Below are 22,024 nucleotides of genomic sequence, written 5' to 3'. Positions count from 1 at the left end.
GGTTAGGATCAAGGAGCTGCTCGCAGCCAGAAGGGATGGCAACAGAGTGTGTGTGTGTGTGTGTGTGTGTGTGTGTGTGTGTGTGTGTGTGTGTGTGTGTGTGTGTGTGTGTGTGAGTGAACTCAGAATAATGTTTTCATTCAGCATCCAATGTTTCCGAGACTGCTGTTGCTCTCTTGGCCTGATGCGAAGAAGAAGAAGAAGAAGAGGAAGAAGAAGAAGAAGACATTTTCATGTAATATCACATGCCAAATTTATGCGCCACCAGTCAAAGCAATATGCTCGACAACATGCGCGGCCTATCTGTGAAAGATAGCTGTTGTGCTGTAGTGTTTCCATGTGGAGTCTGCTGAGGTTATGTCTGCTTGAGCCAGAGCTGAGATGACATTTCATTTATATAAATAATTACTGTCCTGAAAGTCCCCCAGGCCTGCCCCGAAGCAATCAAACTTCTAATGCTCTTAAAATTGGCCACCATGATTTATTAATGGCCGACTATAAAATGTATTGCTCTAACCGCACACTTCTCGGCCGATCCACGCTGGAAAGAGTGTGGAATTTAAAAGGCGGATTTAGCCTTTTGTTTTGTATTTGGCAATGCATTTCCACCACATTACAGCACATGTTTGCATAGTATAGGTATGGTTTAATTTTTTTTTAAAAGAACCTCGAGTGTGTTCTTAGCTGAGCAGTAGGCATGTACAAAGCACTTATCTGTGCACCCACCGATCTGAACGAAAACAGTGAATTATGTGTGGAATGATTGCCCATTAGTGCCATTAATTGCCACTGAGTGAACCTGATCTGCTCTTCCAGGACTCACTTAGATTCTGGACAGAGGCTTCGGTTCTAAAAATAAGAATAAAGCAGGCTATGGTATATTGCTGAGTTAAGGAATCCCCCCCCAAACAGATTTGTAATGTCTCCAGACTGTGCCAACAGAGGGTACTGTTGCCTCACAACATGTTTAAATTATCCAAACAACAAAGTTGCAGCATGCTGTTTTTTTGTTGTTGTTGTTTTCTTGCTCCTCTGATCCAATGTGAAAAAAGGACTTTGCATTCATATCAACCATGCGTATAGCACAGTGTTCTTTGGTCATTTACAAGGACTTTACATTGGCACAGTGACATGAAAGATTAGTGGAAATTATCACAATTGGACTTCATGCACTTTTGGATAGAATGACCATTAGAGCTGAGAAATGTTCAGGTGGAGATCATTTTCGGGTTTTGAGTTTCAAAAGGCAGACAGTATGACCCCCCCCCCCCCCGGCCCCCATTGTCCGTGTGCTGTTGTCCCGCGCCCTCACACGTTGTGGTGCATGAGGTCGCCAACGTCACGGACCCACTTGAACTTGAATCCAATAACACACACACACACGCACACAGGCTGCAGGCTGCATATAGTGTGCCACAGGCACACGCGCGGGGTCCTCCCAAAAAGCGCCTCTCTCTCATCGTGAGAGTCAACAAGAAGAAGTAGCCTCGACACTGTCGGGAACTGGGAAACATTGGACCTCTGCTTGTTGGTCGAGAAAGAGGAGGGAGGTGTCTTGTCTGCCCGCCTGCTCTCTCTCTCTCTCTCTCTCTCTCTCTCTCTCTTTCTCCCTCCCTCTCTCTCTCAATCAGCGAGGCTACTGCCACTGGAGCCAAGAGTTGCCGTTCCGCGCGCTGATGCCAAAACGCGCAGGAGGAGTCAGTGCCAAAGGGTCACTTTAGCGCACCACTGCTGAAAATCGAAGGACTGTATAGGGAAACCCTAGAATACACGGCAGCTGTCTGACCCCCCAGATGAAACAATCATATCATTAGAGTTTAAGAAAGGGGTGAACACGGGGGAAAGGAGCCAGATAAGAGTTCCTATCGCCGCTGGAGTGCACCGTACCTCATCTGTCACCGCGGTCGCCGCAGCAGAGGTGGGCCAGTCCAGGATTTTCTTCTCTTTTTTTTTTTTTTTTTAAATCTGAAAAAAAAAAAAAGATCATTGCCAAAATATTACCTACCTGCTCATCGGCCACTCACAGCCGACTGCTTCCTAAAACTGCACTTTGGCTTCCTCAATCCAGGTGTTGCGTCCCGCGAAGACGCAGTCGGACCTGGTCGGACGCGCCGCTCTCCAGCCTCTTATTGCGCTCCCGTCCGCCCCTTCGCGTCCCGAACGCGCACCGGAGCGGCAGTCGCGGACTGCGAACTGCGGAGGGAATAAGGAAGGACGGGGGGAAAGTTGGTCTCCGTGCGATCCAGAGCAGACCGACACCACGGTCCAAGCCGACTCCAAGTGCCGTTCACCGGGCGATGCCAGAGTAAATGCCGGGGCAATGTCCCGCCGCAAGCAGGTGAACCCGCAGCACTTATCGTTGACGCACAGGGAGACAATACAAGGTGAGTCGAACCATCTCCCTCTTCGTCTCCTCTCTTGTTTTTTTCAACTTTACCGGCTCAAACGATTCATAACTTGCAGTTATTATTAATTCTCATATTTCGCGACAAATTAAAAGTAATTATTGTGTGTGTGTGTGTGGGGGGGGGGGGGGGGGGGGGGGGGGCTAGATTCTAATCGTGCCCGTGCATTGCTGATAATGCACCAAACAAAGACGCCGATTGTCGACAGTACATCTGATTTGTGAAAAACATATTCGCCATGTGATAAAGTGAAAAGAGACATCACCTCACTGTTCATGTTGACATGCCGTTAGACTGAATTTGACTTATTAATAGTGATTTTACACTTGCATAATTCAGAGGCCAATATTTCAAATGTGCCCTTTGCAGCTTCATGTGAGTTTACTACGTGAGATGATCTCATGACAGCTACAGTGGGACAGTCTGGCAAATGTGTGTGTGTGTGTGTGTGTGTGTGTGTGTGTGTTTGAATGTGCACACACGAGCAATGCACGTGTATGAGTCGAATCCAACATCTCACCACAACACAATTTAGCATCAATTTTTTTCCCAGAGTATTGCAACATGTGGCACTGTTTATTTGTGCCCGCGCTTTGTTCGACATGCCAATGATTTTTAAAATGAGACAACAGTTGTGTAATTTGTGACGTTGCACAGGGTAAATTTGTGACTTCATTTTTTTTTCACGTCATTTAATTTCAAATGATAACCCTCTCGCCCTCTCGTCTGCTCTCTCGATCACACACACACACACACACACACACACACACCCGTCAATTTTTCCTCAAACATTGAGGCCCATCAAACTGTGCCCTAAAATAATTCCAACTTGAAAAAGAAAACATCACACACGCAAACAAAACTATCTGAACTTTTATTGATTCGGTATTTCAAAACGGAGGGTCAGAAATCGTTTGATGCTGCGACCAGAAAATATGAAAAGAAATGTGATTAAATTGTGCACAGATTAAATCTGAAGCAGGAATTTTCTTTTTTTGGGAGCATATGATTAAAAAGTCGCATAATCCAATTTCGAATCAATTATATCAATCTAACCTTCATCTCCCAGCGCTCTGCTTTTCCCTAAATCCAATTTCATAGAGGCCTAATCTGGGTAATTCATTGCAGAAGTTCATGATGTAATCTTTGGCCACTCTGTTTTGTGTGTGTGTGTGTGTGTGTGTGTGTGCTGAAAATGGTTTGGCGCATTCCGTCCCACCCGACACATTTAGACTATGGCTAATCATCTGTCCCATTTCACCGACTGTGCTCCAGTGGAGTTTTTTTTAAAATTATTATTAATTTTTTTTTTAGTCAGTCAAAATAATAATTTCAATCTGAACATAAGTGGGTTTTTTTTTTGTGACGGAGGAAGTGTGATGCACCCTCAGCAGATTTTTTAGGCCGATGACAAATATTGATCCGACTCTGGTGTTCTCACGGTCGCTGTCTGTCAGTTAATTCAGATGGAGACCGAGCTCATGTCCCGCAATGGACATTTTCGTCTGTGCAAAATTTTCACTACAGTTTCCCCTTGGGCATTTGTGTGTGTGTGTGTGTGTGTGTGCTTAACATTAACCTGCTGCATGATTAATGACAAAATGATTGCAACCTATCGCATGTTTCCAGTTGTCTTTCGAGAACATGTTCAAATTTGGACAGTTAAATATTTGCCCCTCCAGTCGTGGGTCACTTTGTTTGACATCTTTTGTTTGACATCTGTGTCACACATGAACCTCAGGGCGCCTGATGTACAAGTCAGCGGGTTCTTCAAAACTGAACCTGTAGGTGCTGCTGAGTGTGGTGGAACCTTATACTTACAGCATGATGATTAGTCAACACGGATTATCTTTGAATTTCTTTAATTTCCCCCGGTGTCGCAGCTGAAGTTTGCACCTGTCTGTGTGGAGACTTGAAAGTGTCACGCTTCTTGCAGAAGTTGAGATATTGCCCGTTTGCAAACGCTCACAGACCTTTTCATGTTGAGCTCAGCACAGCAATTTCAAGTTGTCCCAATGTGGCTCCTGGAGCCTGTACAGTATAGGATGCTGTAAAGCTGGGCCGTCTGTGGGACCTGAATCTGGGCCTACCTGTTCTTTCACACGATAGACGCTGCTTGTCAAACCGTGGCCTCCAGCAGCGACATTGACCTGACACGCACAAGTGCAAGATTGACTGGACTTTCAGGTATTTCTTTTTCTCTCCTCTCTCACGTTCAAAAGCCACCGAGTTGGTCGAACACGCAATGCCAAAACTGGACTTGGGACAGACGCGTGAAAAGGCGTATAATTACTCGGCTCCGGTTGTGCTCCCTCTGCGAGAACAACGTGTGTCAGTGAGCGTCCTATCTGCACTAGGTGCACTTTTTGTTTGCACGAGGCACCGGAGCTGTGTTTACCATATGTAAAGGATAACTTAATTGCGATAGCCGACCACATATCTTTGATGGGTGGAAAGCTTTTAATGTACCTATCATCCGACGTCTGGAGGCGGCATGTCGCTCCGGGCTGTTTCCTTCAGCTGGGTGGGTCTGGAGAGGACCAGTGTGACACCTCGGGCTGGAGGATCTGAGGAGCGCTGGGGGGGGGGGAAACCAAACTATAATATTTATTGAGTCAACAAATAATGAGAGCTTTGCACATTGTACGTACAGCTACAGGACGTCTCAGAAACGGATTAAACGACAATTAAGTGGCTTTTGGCTACATTGAATATTTCTAGCATCGCCTCGTCCTCGACTCGACGACTGTGTGGTCCCGCGGTTTTGCATTGTTTTCGGCATCAGCTGTCAAGGCTAATCACAAGGTGTCTCCTTTACGCAAGCAATAATATGAATTATTATTATTATAGAAATGATTCTGCAGGTTTGCCACCATATATCAGCCACACGTCAGATGTGCGGGGACTTGGGTGTAACTGAACGCAGCAGCCGTGCGCCCTGCAGCCATGAACCTATAGGTCACGCTCTACTTGGGAGCACAGAGAACCTGAATGTCGGCATATTTCTGGACAGGCTTTCAGTGGAAGTCTACCTGCAAGGCCAAACATCAAGAGGGACGCGTAACTGCGATGATTGTACGCAATGCTCAACTATGTGCCAAGTGAAGCGCACGCACACACACACACACGCGCACGCACACACACACACACACACACACACACACACACACACACACACACACACACATATGCGGCTGTACACCTGCACAAATATCACTCTCAAAATGCAAAATGTTTGTATTCCCACACATGATAAAAACACACGTAATGTGCTATTCTGTCTCAGTAGAATTTGACCTTCAGTTTACAGTTCATCCTGGACTAAGACAAAAAAAAAAGCAAACATCCCTTCAAGGCTTTTTTTTTTTTTTTTTGGAGGCTCTTGTCGTCAGTGACTCAGCTCGGAGTCGCACTCATGACAAAAGGACACCTATCACAGGAATATCCTTTTCCTACATTACTCACACACTAACACGGGGCCGACTGGTGAGAGCATCACGGGCCTCCCTCGTTTCAGAAAAAAAACGGCCAGTTCCTGCAATCTAATATCAGCAGTATTCCACAGGACTGTTTCGTGGATCGGGCCGTGGAAATGCCTTGTGATAACTGTTTACGCTCAGAAAACTGGCATGCTACTTGTGAAACAGTTGATGTTTTCTTCTTTATGCGCACCATATGGCTGTCAAACGCTGGAGAGAAACCCACCGTACGCACAGCAACGCCACAGTAAATATGCACCCACACACACACACACACACACACACACACACACACACACACACGTTGTGGTAAGCGAATGATAATCTCGCAGGGGATGATTGGCGGGCGATTTATGATTTACTACGAGGCATCGCACTCTTGCTCGCTGACTTTCTTTCTATATTTCAGTATTATCGAACACATTTAATCAATTTTGCAATGCCATAAAGCGTCTTTTTACTATTATTATATCTTCTCAAATCGCTCGGCAAATTTGATTTACACCAACGAATGTCATGCTTCACGGCTAACAAGTCGTTTATGGCGATCTAGTGACAAGTCGCAGGCAGCTGCGGAGCCGCATTTTGCTCACTTTCGGGGCTCATCGTCTAAGATTTACGATAAGAAATGAGGCTGCTATAGATTAAATGCTGATAAGTTAATGAAACACACAGGCCTGGCCTTACACAACGCGCACTGTTGCAGCTTTCCTTGGCAATCGCAGCCGAGAAAAAGGGATAGGCTAAGCGGGGCCGCTTGTTGTTTGAATTTTTGATTGCAACCATCTGCAATGCTGCTGGTGTCATTTATTTTCAATGACAGCGCGAATCTTACCCGACTTACCCCTGTGGGGATTACACATGTGTGTGTGTGTGTGTGTGTGTGTGTGTGTGTGTGTGTGTGTCTTTTTAGCTCAGCAAATGGAAGGGGAAGACAAAGAAAGAAAGAAAGAGAGACAGGTCTGAACCCATACAGTTTGGTCGGCTGTCATCCGAGTGCCCCTGGCCTTACTCTGCCTTTACCAGCAGAACAGAGTGTGCAGCTGGTATGAGAATGTTGTGTAAGGTCAGAAACGTCGCCGGGAAAAAAGGAATGCTTTCACGGCTTTCCCCGCTGCGCCACAATCCCGTCGTATCGCGAGCATATCGTCGAACAAATACGAACGTCTCACACTCGGCCAGATGACACATTTTTTCTGCCTCTACTAACTTTAGGGCAGAGCCAAAAAAACTTGTGGCACCACGTTGTAGGACATGGAAAGGAACCCATAGTCCTAATACATGCACCCAGGCATTATTCTACCCACCGAGCTTGTTGTGCCCGGCCACTACGGTGAAAAAACGCCGACGAGGACGTCGCCTCGACTGTGTCTCGTCCACCGACATTGTTTTGCAACTCTTAGCCCGAAGGTTGTTTTTTTTTAACGATGCAGTATTAAAAGAATCTATCTCTAATGAGACGATTCCTCGCCGCTGACAACATCGTCTCATCGCTGAGTGCTCTCTGGCCGGGGCCTTTTGAATATTTTCGCAGCCTTTTTACACAAATGGAAATATTGGTGAAAGAGGCCCATTGTCTTCAGCTGTGTCTCCCATCTGGTACATATTGTGCAGTGGCAGTGTGCAGCAGCAGGCAGCAGGCAGCAGGCAGCAGCAGCAGCAGCAGTGGAGTGACTAACTGACTCTCTCCTCATCAAACTGATAGGGGGTGCTCTAAGGCTGCCTGACTTAACTCACACTTGATAAGGGAGAGGAGCAGGGCCGTCACCGGGGGAATGTAGCTCTGCATATGTGAGAGTGTGTACATGTACACGTCTTTTTGTGTGTGTGTGTGTGTGTACATGTACACGTCTTTGTGTGTGTGTGTGTGTGTGTGTGTGTGGGTGTGTGTGTGTGTGTGCGTGCGCGTGTGCGCGCGTGCGCGAGAGAGAAATAAAGTGTGTGTGGTATCGTGTGAGACAGCTGGGTCTCACCGCCATCATCACACCTTCTCAACGCCGGCATGTTTGACAGTGCGTCCGCTCTGCTCCCCACCGCCCATCAGGCATGTTCCTCTCACATAGGGGTTTTACGCGGAGGAATTAGACACTTGTCTGTCACGGCGATGGGCTACATTAGAGTGCTTTATCTTTTAGCGTGTGCCTTTCCAGTTTGGGGTGGCGTTTGCGTCCGCGGCTGACTCTTATTCTTTTTTTCTTTTTTTCTTCGCCTGCGAGCATTTCCATGCCCCGTTCCTCATTGCACGTGTTTCTTCTCACACAGGTGAGCCTCGGGACGGATGAACGAGCGGGTTTCAGGGACGGGTGCGGTTTTTAGAAGCTGTCCGACTAATACTCCTGTGGCATAGTGACAGTGCCTACGCCTGCTAATTTACTGCCTTCTGCCCCCAGGCCATGTTACTCATCTATAGGTAACAAACCGGCCCTACTCTACTCGTCTCTGTCTCTGACAGGGCGGTGGGGGGAAAGTCAAGTTCAAATGCCCAGGTGTCTGTCAGCTCGTTGACTTGATCTTGTCTTTTTACTCATCTACGACACATGATGATCTAGGTCTCATGCCACCTGTCTGGCTTTCACAGGCGGAAATGAGTGCGCACCGCATTGTCAGTAGCTCCATCTCCTGCATAGTCCCACTTATATGCATGTGCACATGTGCACGCATGCATGCATGTGCACATTGCGAACATTGCTTCATGTGATTTACGGTCACAAGCTGTGAACTGTAGGTAAATATGTGTTTGTGTTCCTCCTCTGCCGCCAGAGATTATGAGATGGAAATTATTTGGCAGGCATCCAGGAATCCATCGCCATTTAGAGAAAAGATATTTGGCATCAGATCATCACTCTAGGGCGAAGCGAGTGGACTTGAACGTGTATGTGTGTGTGTGTGTGTGTGTGTGTGTGTGGGTAGGAGGGTGGTTGGGAAGAGTGGGTGATTCATACTTACGAAGAAATCTTGTGTATATTAAACTGAGTAAAGAAGTATTTTACAGCCATGATTGGGAGTTTTGATGTGTGCTAAGAGTGTATAGGTGTCTTCTCTGATAACTTCACACCAAGCAAAACAAACCATCACACACCCTTTTTTTTTAAGTCATGTTTGGAGAAAGAGAGGTGAGAGGCAAAGAGAAAAAGGTGTGTGTGTGTGTGTGTGTGTATGTGTGGGGGAGGGGGGGGGGGCTCGTCTCCCAGGCATAAACACATCTCCTGGGTACCTCTCACTCAGACGCCCCCTTCAGTCTCCGGAGCTTCGGGTTTCCTCCGGGCTTCTTAGAAGGGGACATATTTTCATACTGGTACATCAGGGCAGTGTTAAAAAAAGAAAAAGAAAAAGGAAAGGTCGTCCATGAGGGATTTACGTTAAGCCGAGGGAGTCGGTCTGTGCCATAGGGGAGGAGGGAGGGAGGGAGGAATGTGTAATGGTTATTAATGACTGTGTCAGAGCTGTGAAGAATGAGATTTACTCTCTTAACAGGACCCCGGGTTTGGCTTTATAGATTTTCTGTCTGTGGAGAATACAGTGTTGGAACTCACCTGTGTGCTGCTCTATTCATAGACCCACACTTAGACAATCTTACTGTTTTTTTCCCCCCTCATTCTCATTTTTCTTTTCTCTGTCTTATTCTGTGACACACATGCACACACACACACACACACACACACACACACACACACACACACACACACACACGCTGGTGGATGTGGCCTCCGCTATATGCTACACTTTGTTCTGCACAAGCCGGGGCTTCCACGTGTTGAAGGCAGCCGTCTAGCTCTGACAGCTTCGTGCGGCGAGGGCCCTCACCGGAAACCCAGCCTGCACTGTGAGATGAATAGCTTCCTGGCCACACGACACACACACACAAAAACATTTACATACGGTGTATGTGCCGGGGTCCCACCCACGCAGATCTCTCACGGATAAGCAGCGCAGGTGTTTGTCTAGGCGAAGTGGGTTTACAGCGGATTTGTTTCATGCCATGAAAGTGAGACAGTTGTGAACGTAATGATCCTCTCGTGTGGTAGGGAGAGATGGCTTTTATCAGGTAATGTCATCAGGGATAACCAAACCTCCCTGTGTATTTTTATCCCCCGACCTGCCTCTCACCGTGTTTCTTTTAAAGTGACGAGCACCACCGTTTGACATCTTCCCCTTCTCTTTCCTGCAGCAGAGGCCAATCATGACTCAGGAGCGGGATCTCCGTCTCCGGTGCCGTCCACGCCCAGTCCTCGGAGGGCGGGGCCCGGGGAGCACGATCTGCTGACCTGCGGCCAGTGCCAGACCAACTTCCCTCTGGGTGACATCCTGGTCTTCATCGAGCACAAGCGCCGCCTGTGCCGGGGCCCCAGGAGCGGACCGGGCTCTTTCTCCAAGCCCGGGGAGAGAGGCGGGGTCACAGGCCTTCCCATCCCTCCCAGGGTCAGGTCACTGGAGCTGGGTAGAGGGTCCCTCCCCGTGGAGATCGGCATCCAGGTGACCCCCGGGGGAGAAGGGAATGAGGAGAGGAGGCTGACGCCGGCCAAGGGAATCTGCCCCAAACAGGAGAGAGGAGGTACGTAGACTGGAAAACACTGTAGGATACAAGAACCAATAAGCTGCTCAATTGTAAACACAGTCTGAAGAGAGCTCTCTTGATAGCGTAGAAGCACACGTCTTAAACACACACATAGGTGCAAAAAAAAATCATGCACTCACACTCACACACACACACACACACACACACACACACACACACACACACACACACACACACACAATGCACACACAAACACATGCACACATCTCTCACCTGTCCGAGACAGATAGCTCTCTTTAAAGAATCCCAGCTGCTTGTTCTTTTGACAGTGGCCTTCAGGAGGGATTAATGTAGCCTGGGATGATTTCATTAGAGTGAGTGAGGGGCTGCACTGTGTCTATTCTGCCTCATTCTAAGTAAAACATCTCACACACACACACACACACACACACACACACACACACACACACACACAGAAATCGCACACGCCAAACGTACACACACTGGCAGGCCTGAAGGACTTCTTCAGCTGAAACCAATTTTGAAAGGCGAGGAAGAAGGTGATAGAGGAGCCGCCCCCAGTGTGTGTGTGTGTGTGTGTGTGTGTGTGTGTGTGAGTGTGTGTGAGTGAGTGTGTGTGTGTGTTTGTATGTGTTTTCTTCTTTTTTCCACTTTTTTTCTCTCTTGTGTGAGCGCATATCACGTGTCTGAGCGTTTGTAAAGTAATCCTGCAGCATATACAAAAAAAAAAAAAGAGGTTAAGAAAGCTGATTAAAATTCATCTGTGTTCGTGGTGAGGAGAAGAGGATTAATAAAGTAGCAAGGCCGTTCATCTGGCTGGGGGTGGTGGTGGGGTGGTGGGGGGGGGGGGGGTCGCAGACTGCCAGCGCTGCAGGGAAACCAGTTCAAAGTTATCAGAGGAGACAGTCACCATCACACCCAAGAGCTGGGAAAGCTACCCAGGATTACAGAGACTCCGGCAGACTAAGAGGGTCCTCGGTTGAAGATGGGGGGGGGGGGGGGCAACTTGGTCGCAAAAGTTACAATCAGCACAGAGACTGGTCAGCCGCTGAGCGTTGAGCTGGTATGTCATGAAGAGACATAAAGGGGAGACTGAACTTCTGTTATGAGGTCGCACATGTGTCGTCTTCCGATGAAGATTGGTGAAGCAGTCCTTCAAAATAAAAGTTAAGACACAGTAGATTAGTAGATTACAGTGGAGGACATATCACAGTTTTTAAAATTTGGATTATTCTTACACTACTGCCAGCACACATCCAAATTAGCTGACTGGTGACGGTGTCAAACGAGTGAACCACGTTAACAGACTCTTGGTTCTTTGGGTTCACAGCAGGTGCACATTGCTTTAGAAACATTTGAATGGTAAAAAAAAATTCTCTTTCGTAAGTAACAATGTTTTTTTTCTTTTTAAAACCAAAATTGATTGAAATTGATTGATCAGATTCAATCAATCTCAAAATAGAGAAAGGGAGGCTTTGATGTTGTTCTTGTCATACTGGTGTATTAATTATAGATGTGAAACATTCACTCATTTTTTTCTGCAGATTTTTTTGAAGATGAGATGGAGCTGATCTGTAAGATATTTCAAAACATTTTGTTAAAAGAAAAAGAAGGCATATTTGATTGATTTCAGAATCAAAGCCAATGTAGACGTCCTCGTGTCATCGCTGTGAGCACATGCACAGTTTCTGTGTGTGGCCGCCAGCTGTGTGTGGCCAACAAACTTTTACAGTGGGAAATTGTTTTTTTTTGCTGAGGGAGTTTGCAAACAATATGTGACAGCCCAGTCTTGGATGCCACTGCTAATCCCAGAAAAAAAATTAAAAAGGAAAAAAGCACGGGCCTCATTTTGTAGAGTACATACAGTTTCCCATGCGGCAGAAAAAACATATTGATTGTAAAAGTAAGCGTGAATAATATTCAATCACTCTGACAGTGTCTCCTAAACGCACGGCATTTTTTCGACGGTAACGTGGCTTTTATCGACTGTCTAATCTCTCATCCCCACTCCGGAAAAATTTAATGAGCTGTACGGCCCTTTGCAGCATCCCACCTATGACGCCCAGCTGCGGCAGAAACGTTAACAAAAAAACAAAACTAAAAAAAAAACGTGAAACCTCATTTGGCAGCTAATGCAACTAAAAAAAAAAAAATGACTCCCAGCACTTTGCACGGCGTGTCGTCTGGTAGGTGGTCCGGTGAAAAACATTTGGGCAGAGGTAGAGTGCGGCAGCCTGTCCAATCGGCACTCAGTCAGTGAGAAAGACAGGCAGGCAGGCAGGCAGACAGACAGACAGACAGACAGACAGACGGTCTTATCACTAAGAGAACAAGACATAAAAGCACTCAAATGAAGGAGAATGAAAGAGAGGAGATTGCCACTCAAGGCAGTTTCAAGTTTCAACCAAATTAGATTACATTATTAGGACTAATTAAGTCCAGCGTGTTAGTTGCGCACACACGCGCGCACACACACACACACGGGTGGCGTAACAAAAGATCACATTTGCTTCGCATGTGGTACTGAGCAGTTTGCAGCCACGGCACAGAAATATTTGTTGCGACCGCGAGAAAAAAGGGACGGGAGGATATACTTATCAAACTCGTGCACACAAACAGAGCATCAACGTACACGCACACATGACGCATCATGTCTTGTGCGTGAAATGGTTGTGCTCCCTCTATGCATAACCCTTATTAACCCTCTCCTCTCCTGGATTGTTTTTTTCTTTTTTCTTTTCTTTCCTCCTTCACCTGGTCGTGTTTTATAACATCCTGTCTGGCCTCTTTGTCTGTCGGCCTGCTTGCTTAAAATGCAAACATGCTTGCAAGGCTAGCAGATTCAACCCCAAAAGGTGCAAACACACTCACACAAACACACACGCACGCGCAAGCACATGCTTTCGTACACATGGCATAGATGAAAAATGGCCCTTCTGCTCCCAGTTTTTTTTTTCTTCCGAGTTCCTCTTGCTGATGCATGCACTCTGTGTGGATGTGTGGGCTATTTGAATATGTGTGCGCGCTTTGTATGAATTTGCGATTGAGTGTGTGTGTGTGTGTGTGTGTGTGTGTGTGTTTGTGTGGTGTCTGTGAAGAATGATGCGTGTCATCGGGCAAGCGAGAGGGTTGTCGCTAGGGGAGTGTTACCATGCTAAGACGACCCTGGCCCTGCTTTGAACTCCTCCCAGGACGGCTGCCGGGCCCCCTCGGAGCACTTTACGACATCCACTACATACGGCCGCAGTCACATCATGACAAGCTCTCCCTCTCTCTTGTCTGTCTCTTTTCTCTCTCTCTCTCTCTCTCTCTCTCACACACACACACACACACACACACACACACACACACACACACACAAACACTGTGTGTGAGAGAGATCACACGGTAAATATTTCATGAGAGGATGCGAACGACGGTGACGTCCTCGAACGCTCTCTCTGTCTGTGTTTTTCCTCTGCGTCCACCTCCGATCTCTCTGTGGGCAACGCAGTCACCTCACAGTCATATCAGTCAATTAGGAAGAAGACTCTGCAGTGGTTCTTTTTTAATTTAAAAAAAAAAATTTTTAGGTGGGAAACATCTTACAAGCCCGGTGTGATACCGATACTGTTGTTTCTTGACTGAAACAATGAGACGCGGGCTACTTTAAAAACTGTCACACCTACATGTATAAATGTTTTTGTGGGGGGTGAAAGTGTGTTAAAGTGCACCGGAGCAGATTAAAGCGATAAAATCTTGTGTTTTTTTCACCTTAAATGAGTAATAGTGGTTTCTGGATGATAACCTGTGGCGCAACCTACAAAAGTGCAACGATGACCTTTGCGTCCGAAGAGGTCAAACCTGCGCTGATGGACACTTGTCTTTTGACATCCCAGTTTCCGCTCCTCTCCACCCGGGTCGATTTGAAGATGTCTCTCTCATGTCTTCTCCCCTCGTCTTCTTCTTCTTTCTCGCTGTGTCTGCCGCCATCTTTTTTTCTTTCTCTTGCCCCACCACCCAATGCTCCTTTAATCACCTGGCTTGCGCTCATTTCCATATTAAATAGGCTTTAATCATGAAAAGCAATCAGGCTTTTGCATATTCATACCTTTCCCTGTACGCCGGCTTCCCTGTCTCGCTCCAGTGCCAAGCAGCCAGTAATCAGTAGGCAGGCGGCGTAATGCCATAGCCCCGGCCCATCGCATGAAAACACACACACCGCGTGAGTTAGAAATAACTTCACATGCTACTTACGTATTATCTCTACTCCAAGAGAGGGGGAGATAGAGGGAGAGGGAGAGGGGTGGAGATAAAAAAAAAGGAAGAAAGATGGCGAGACTGATCCCTGATTTGAGCTGTGAATATTTGTACAGAGGCTCAAGGAAAAGTCGATTTGCATAATGACTTTGTAGTTTTGCATTAATCACATTTGCATATGAAAATGCGTTAATTACTCCTGATGATTTTTTTTTTTTTTTTTTAAACTTGCTTCATTTGATGTCCAAGCTCTGGGGTTGTGATTAGAGGTTACATGGTTGCACTTGTGTAGGTGGTGTGTGTGCACTCGTGCGTGCGTGCGTGTGTGTGTGTGTGTGTGTGTGCACGCCTGCAAGTGTGTCTCATGTGTATTCAATGCGTTTCTGGTGCAGTCACTGTGTGTGTTTATGTGTTCTCACTTGAGCGTTTTGAATGCTTGCCAGGGAATTTATCTTGTGTCTGCTGTTAGGCATGTGTGCCTATTTTCATTTTGTCATTTTGTTTGTGTGCATGTGTGCGTGCGTGCGCGAGTGTGTGTGTCTGTGTGTGCGTGTGTGCGCGTGTGTGTGTGTCTGTGTGTGTGTGTGTGTGTGTGTGCATGCGTGTGCATTTCCTGGTTCCATTGAGTGATAAATATTTCCTTATCCCTCTGTTGGAAAAAATAGAGCAGTACATCAGTTTCTCCACTGGATAACATGAACACACACTCATGCATGATGCGGTATCTTCTTTTTGGATGAATTTCTGTTTTTCCCCCCTTTTAAGTTGAAATAGAGGAAAAAATTTGCAAGTGAGAAAAAGATGTGGTGATAATACAGTTTTTTTTATAAAGGACTTGACTATGTTCCATCAGTTATCTTTCTATATTACTTTTTTAGAAATTACCATTGCTTGTAAATGGAATAGAGGATGCTCCCTTAGAAGTTTAGATTTGAAAGCTTTTTTCCCCCCTGCAGCAGCACAAAACACAAGCCTGGCTGGATTTTATATTTTCGATAACAATTTGTACAATCTTTAAAATTCTTTGAATACAAAGCCCAATATATACTCACTCTGTGTAAGCAGCTGCAGTATAACCCCTGGTCACACTTGTTGGCAGGTACTGGCTGAATCCAAACAGTTAATAATTTACTAATTGACTAATAATTTTTTTTCAGCCAGTATGGTTTTACGAACAATTTAATTTTAATTTTAGCAAATTGACAAAAGAGTAAGCAACAATTTTTTGCTTTCTCTCCTAAGATTTGCACACTGTGCATTTAAAAAAAAAATCATTAGCCTTAGCTTAAAAGAGAAGGTAAAGGTAATTAAATAATTTGCAGTTATTTTGAATTTATCGGTCTCTGTGTGAGCATTCAGGTTCACATTTTTTGTGTGTGTGTGTGTGTGCGCATACAATTATAGTCTACATATTCTTGCCTGTGTATGGGGCCCTAGTGTTGTTAGCCCATTACACTGCACCTCAGACAGGACCACCCCAGGGGCCGTCTGACTCTACTTGTGTCTGTCTGTCTGCTATATACTGCAGGGTCAACTAGGTCTATAAGGGAGCTGCTAAAATGGCACAGCTGCACACGCACACCGCCGCAGCCACCTGACACACACACACACACACACGTACACATGCATACACACACACGCGCACACACACACACACACACACACACACATGCGCGCTGAGTTCTACAGAAAATGGAAACACGCATGCGGGAGCAGATATGAGCCACACACACAAAACACATGTGCATGCAGGAATGCATACAATGACTCCCATCTCGCATTAAGGCTTGCATCTCCCACCAAACTCACTCGTGCACACACACACACGAGCACGCGCGCACACGCACAGCTTAAAGGCTCCCACATGAAGGCATCAAACGCTCCACAGCCAGCTTTATGGCACTCATATGGCAGCAGATTTGATATTTTCCTACCACAGCGGGGGAATAAAACTCGCCACTAATTTGGACTGCGAGCGCCACCGCTAACTTTCAGCATGTGCCGGCTGACTGTGTCTTCCAGATGTGTGGACTCCGTGCTCCTTAACAGCCTTACTTAAGAGGCATTAGAAACCTCACACCCCGTCCCTGCTACGCATGGGGAGTGATGATGGCGCTTTGGTATTCAACACAAACACGCTGCCGCTTTTGTTGCCGGAGCTCTGAGCGAAGCGCTGTTGTAAACCACGCGGCCTCGCTGCTATGGGCCGTACGCCGGCTTCCTCGCGTCACTGGGAATCTGTGAGCGCGTTTATGTTCCTGGCATGAATCACAATTATCAAGGTAATCTGACTGCACTCTAGTTCATTTAGCTATGCCTCTGGCTTCCCCTCGCTGTTGGTGACGTTGGATAGCGCACGGGCTTCCATCATGTGCTGAGGAATATTGACGTACACTGCGCCAATGAATGAGTATGAAATCTTTTTAAAATAATGCAAGCCTCCACAGCAGAACCCGCTGCGCAACTGTGTTCACCTTTCTTCTTGCTCTGGTAACACTCCTCAGGACGGACCCGCAGATAAAATCCTCACGGGCCCCGTGTGTGTTCAGCTTTTGTGTGGCCTGCCACACACTAGTGCATAGCGTATAATGCGTCCCCCTTTCAGGGGTAAATGGAGAGATTTTCTGACCAGGGTGTTCACACACGCCGCTTTCCCCGTTGAAAAGGCATGCGTGTGTTTGCCTTTGGGGAGGGAAAAAGGTACCACCACTAGTTGTGTAAACTGTGCAAAGGAAAGGAGATGGCACTTGTTTGACAGTCAGACAGGGGTAATCCTACTTGCTCCACTGTTGTTGTTCCTGTCCCCTCATCATTTTCTCCTCCTGCGCTGATTGGGTGGGATTATGGGAGAGCAAAAATGAGGAGACAGCGTTTATGGCCATATTTTCTTTCCCTTTTAAAGGCCTCCTCACCGCAAGAGATATTGAAAGCCTTTCATGGTACACTTACGATTGCCCTCATTTCATCCACTTATTTGTCTTGGGCAATTACTCCGAGAGGGAAGACTAGACACAGACGAACACGTGACAAAACATGAGCTTTTTTTATGTCGGGTTTGTCACTTAAATTTAAATTGTAGCAGGGATAATCAACAACAACCTTTGCGCACGCTTTACAAGACGCGCGCGTCCATCGGAGCTGTTCATTTCTAAAGTTTGTAGCAAAATAGCCAAAAAAGTTGACTTTATTTTATTACCTGATGTTAAAGTTTCAGTTCTAAATTTCATTTTGTGAAATTTTAAAAATGTTACAATTAAAAATCTCTTCCCGGTTGCTAATAATAATCCACAGAGGACACAACAGTCAACGGTTTTAATGGGGGCGGTTATTATTTTTGTCAAGTAAAAATGTTCCTTTTTCTTTCTTGCTATTGAAAACTCTTCACAGTGAGATGTGTGGATTATCCAGAGGACCGCGGGCATTTTATCTGGAAACGCTCACTGATGTGAATATTTCAAAACGGTTTTCAAACAGTAGTTGTTTTTTTTGGCTGTGTGCACCTCAGAAAATTAGGGACAGGTTGAGTCAAGTAAGACCTGAGCAAATAAAAGCTCGATTTTTGTTTAAAAATAATTTGGGTGGACAGTTCCTTTCAAAGGAGAGGATGCTAACAATTTCCCACCAGGCTTCATTCCTTATAAATATGGCTTCTATTACCTTTTATTACCTTTTACATTCGCTTTACCCCATAAAACCCGCCCCGCCACCTACAAGTTAAAGAAAGAACCGTGCTCTCTTCTGTTTCCTGGATGAGAAAGGGCTTGCACTGTCATGTCCGCAGATGGCATTGCAGACAGGGGAGTTAGCTGCTCGGGGTTCTGAGGGGCTATACGCTCTCCCTGTATACTGGCGTAATTCATACTGGGGGTTTTTTTTTTCTTCCAGAAAGCCCTCTTCTCTGTGTCTGTCTTTCCCAGAGCAGAACAGTGCAAGCCAAAATGAAATAAACCTAAGATGTTATCAGGGGTGATTGGTGCCAGCGGAGCTTGTCTGGGCCTGTGGTCTGGCGGGGCAGCGCTGGCCTGTACCAGTGCACTTGTGTGTGTGTGTGTGTGTGTGTGTGTGTGTGTGTGTGTCCTAAAGGCACTGGATAGATGAAAGCTTTCTTTAACCATAAGCTATGCAGGAGCCGTGCCAGGAGCAGGAAATGTATCAGTGTGATAACAGCCAGAAAGACAGAGAGAGAGAAAAAAGGGGAAAGAGAAAGAGAGAAAATGAGAGAGAGGAGAGAGAGAGAGAGAGAGAGAGAGAGAGAGAGAGACAGACAGACAGACAGACGGAGGGAGAGGCCACACAGAACCTGCAGGGGGAGGCCTGGGGCCAAACTCAGCCCCATCTCTCACACACACACACACACACACACACACACACACACACACACACACACACACACACACACACACACACACACACACACACCCAACGCATGTCACTTCATGAATATGCGTTGGGTGTGTGCGTTGAGAGACGAGTTTATGTACAGTACATGTCTGCATTCGTATGCGTGCGGTGTGAACGGGTTTTGTGTGGAGCATTAGAGGTTAGGTGTCGGAGGCACTTTTGACACACCTCCCGAGAGAGAACGGAATTCACCTGGAGACATGACCATGACCATGTGGTGTCGCCCGGCCTTCAGATTATCAGACAAAAGACAAAGACAGGAGGAATACATCAGCAGATGGACAGAAAAACTAACAATGGATTATCTTTTTGTTGAGTGATTTGTGGGTAATCAGCACAAAGAGACAGTAAATTGTTTTATTTTTTAATTGTCTCACATTTAGCAGAGTCATACATTATATCAAGGTGGAGGGAAAAAAAGACCCGTAGGTTACTGATGAAATGATCAAAAGTGTTGACAGTTTGTGAAATATGCTACTCTCAATCAATACCATTCTCACATCTGTACAGTATGCTAAATATGATGTGTGCAGCCTGCAGCCATATAGCTTAGCTAAGACCTCTAACCCACACTATATCAACACATTATAAATCTTGTTTGTTTAATCCACATAGAAAAGGAACAAGAAGAAACCAATAAATTGGACAAGACTCCTGGAAAGAAATAGTCTGCTCACCAAATTTGGGATGTTTCTCCTATTTCCTCAAGGATCTAGCAGCAGTTAAAAAGAGCTGAATATCTCTGGTCTATTTATGTTTTTATCACTCTTCCCGCCAGTTGTTGTTCAGTTGAGCAGGCTAATGCCGATGGGGCGCCTCGGCTCTCTCCAGCCCCGCAGCCTCTGCTTTGTGTCCGAGCACCAGAACAAAGCGCTGCATCGCCGCCTCCAACCCCTTAAATAGCTCGAATTAAATATTAAATGAGGGAAATTGTAGCGTAATCGTGAAATAGCTCGCGCATGTTCAGCCTCTCCCCCACCGAAGCCTCCGGAATGGAGTCCGTGCCATTTTCCCCCGAGCATGCGACGGGGGCAAGTTTTATAGCGGGCTGATTGGTTTGGATGGACCTGTGCGCTTGCACTCAGGGCCACGGTGGTATTTTTTTTTTTCCGGTGGGGCTGCTAGTTAAGGGGCGGCCTGGCTCCGACGGGCAGAAGCCAGCTGGGGAACATTACCACCGCTGAAAGAGTATAGCACCATGTCGCAGACTGGCAGACTGAGATGCACACTGCGGATGCAAACACATGCACAATGCACACACACACACACACACACACACACGCACACATGTGGAGACACAGAAGCACTATTTGTTCCCGTTTTTTTTCTCGATCTTTTTTATAAACTCTGTGACACACACACACGCACACGCACATAGGCGGACGTAAGGTAAACTGAAGGCGTTCACACACATTAACTGCAGAAGGTACAGGCCTTGGAGGAGTTTGCTAAAGGACAGGCTGAGATGAGCACCGTGTCCCCGTGTGTGTGTGACGCCACGGGGCCCTTTTGTTTAATTTAAATCGTCATGGATGAATTAAATGACAGCCACATTCTCATTGTCTTAAAAAAGAACAAATCAAAAACCCCCAGCATATTGTAGTTCATGGGCTTTTTGTGTAAAATGATTGATTCAATGAAAGACGTAATAAACCCGCAAAACCGGGATTCGCATGTCACTCATATGTCAAAGTTCATTTTCTTTCTTCACTCCCAACGAATAGGAAATTTGAATTTCTGGACAAAGTGAAACGTCCCCAAGGGACAGAGGGGAAGCTCATTTGGATGTAAAACCTCGAACAAACATTGCGGGGAGCCCACAAAGTCAGTGTGCTTTTCACTGTCAGAGCAGCTCCAGGTGTTTTGGTCTTTTGATGCCGTCACCTTGGCGGAATTTTTTTTTCTCCGTAAAATGTTTTCTTTCCCCCTTGGTGCGTCGCATCAGTGGGGACATTTCCTCTGAAATATTCCCGCCACTAGTCGTTCTGTTCATCAGCGGCACGCTTGCAGCCCTGGTGATGACGCCGTCATTGCATCCTTCTTTTTTTTTCCTTCTCATTTCATGTTGTTTGTTTTTCCGCCGCCGCGTCACGGTGAAATGCGTAGGTGATGGCACGGGAGATTAAAGTGCCTGCTCTTCTTATTTAAAATGGAAATGCAGGTGATAAAGAAAACAAAGCGTACGTCTTCCCCGGTTCCCCCGCCTCTCTCCTTCTTGTTTTTAACTCCCCTTCTTTCGCTATCTTCCCTTCTCATTCTATTTTCTCCCATCGCCCCCTTTCATCCTCGCCTCCATCTTGCTCCCCTCGCTTAGATCTCCTCGCAAACCGCAAGCACGATTGAGAGTCATCCATTTGTCAGTGTCACATGATAGACAGCAGACCCCACAAGAGTATGCACGTACCCCCCAAAAACACACACAGACACACACACACACACACACACACACACACACACACACGCATGCAGGCAGGCGCTGGGACCAGTTAGGAGATGAGTCAGGCTCAGAGAAATGCCACAGAGAGCTTAGCTAATGCACTTTATAGAGCTCCCCTTTTCTTTTCATTCTCTCTCTGTTTTTTTGTTTTGTTGTCTATATCATCCCCCTGTTCTCCCTCCCTCGTTCTCATCCCCCCTTTGTCCCAGAAGCCGGGCCAAAAGTCATAGCTCTTAACTGACAGAGAGGTCTTTCCAGTTATTTTTTCACAGCGCGTCCCCGACCCGTCCCGTCCCGTAGCTGGGACAGGCTGGCCCCACGGCGGTAACGTGCGCTCACATGAGAGCCTCCTCCACCCAGGCATTGTCGTACAGCTGGTCTGCCTCGGACGTCTGCGTGCGTGCCTGTGATCAAGCTGTCGCAGATACCTGATGCCTTTTTATTGTTCGTTTGACCCGCATCCCAGGAGGCATGGGGGTCAGGGTGGAGTGCCGCAGACACCTAGTACAGGTGCTCACTTGTGTAC

General features: G+C 46.6%; 1 protein-coding gene across 3 annotated transcripts in view; it reads left to right on the top strand.

The window, feature by feature from the left end:
* The first annotated feature begins 1,410 nt into the window (after window positions 1-1,410).
* The window catches only part of bcl11bb (BAF chromatin remodeling complex subunit BCL11B b), a 31,246-nt gene continuing 10,632 nt past the window's right edge, over window positions 1,411-22,024 (top strand). Inside the window, exons 1-3 of one of the 3 annotated variants that reach the window (XM_035617692.2) lie at window positions 1,411-1,918; window positions 2,069-2,384; window positions 10,056-10,436. In XM_035617692.2, the coding sequence (XP_035473585.1) occupies window positions 2,321-2,384; window positions 10,056-10,436 (445 nt within the window). In that variant the 5' untranslated portion in view covers window positions 1,411-1,918; window positions 2,069-2,320. Of the gene's footprint in view, window positions 1,919-2,068; window positions 2,385-9,729; window positions 9,930-10,052; window positions 10,437-22,024 lie in introns of those variants that run through there. The other 2 variants (XM_035617690.2, XM_035617693.2) reach the window with 2 other exon arrangements.

This window comes from Scophthalmus maximus, chromosome 18, assembly GCF_022379125.1.
Source record: "Scophthalmus maximus strain ysfricsl-2021 chromosome 18, ASM2237912v1, whole genome shotgun sequence".
Lineage (NCBI taxonomy): Eukaryota > Metazoa > Chordata > Actinopteri > Pleuronectiformes > Scophthalmidae > Scophthalmus > Scophthalmus maximus.
The sequence above is the reverse complement of the archived record's forward strand: the minus strand, read 5'-3'. Positions and strand labels throughout refer to the sequence as shown.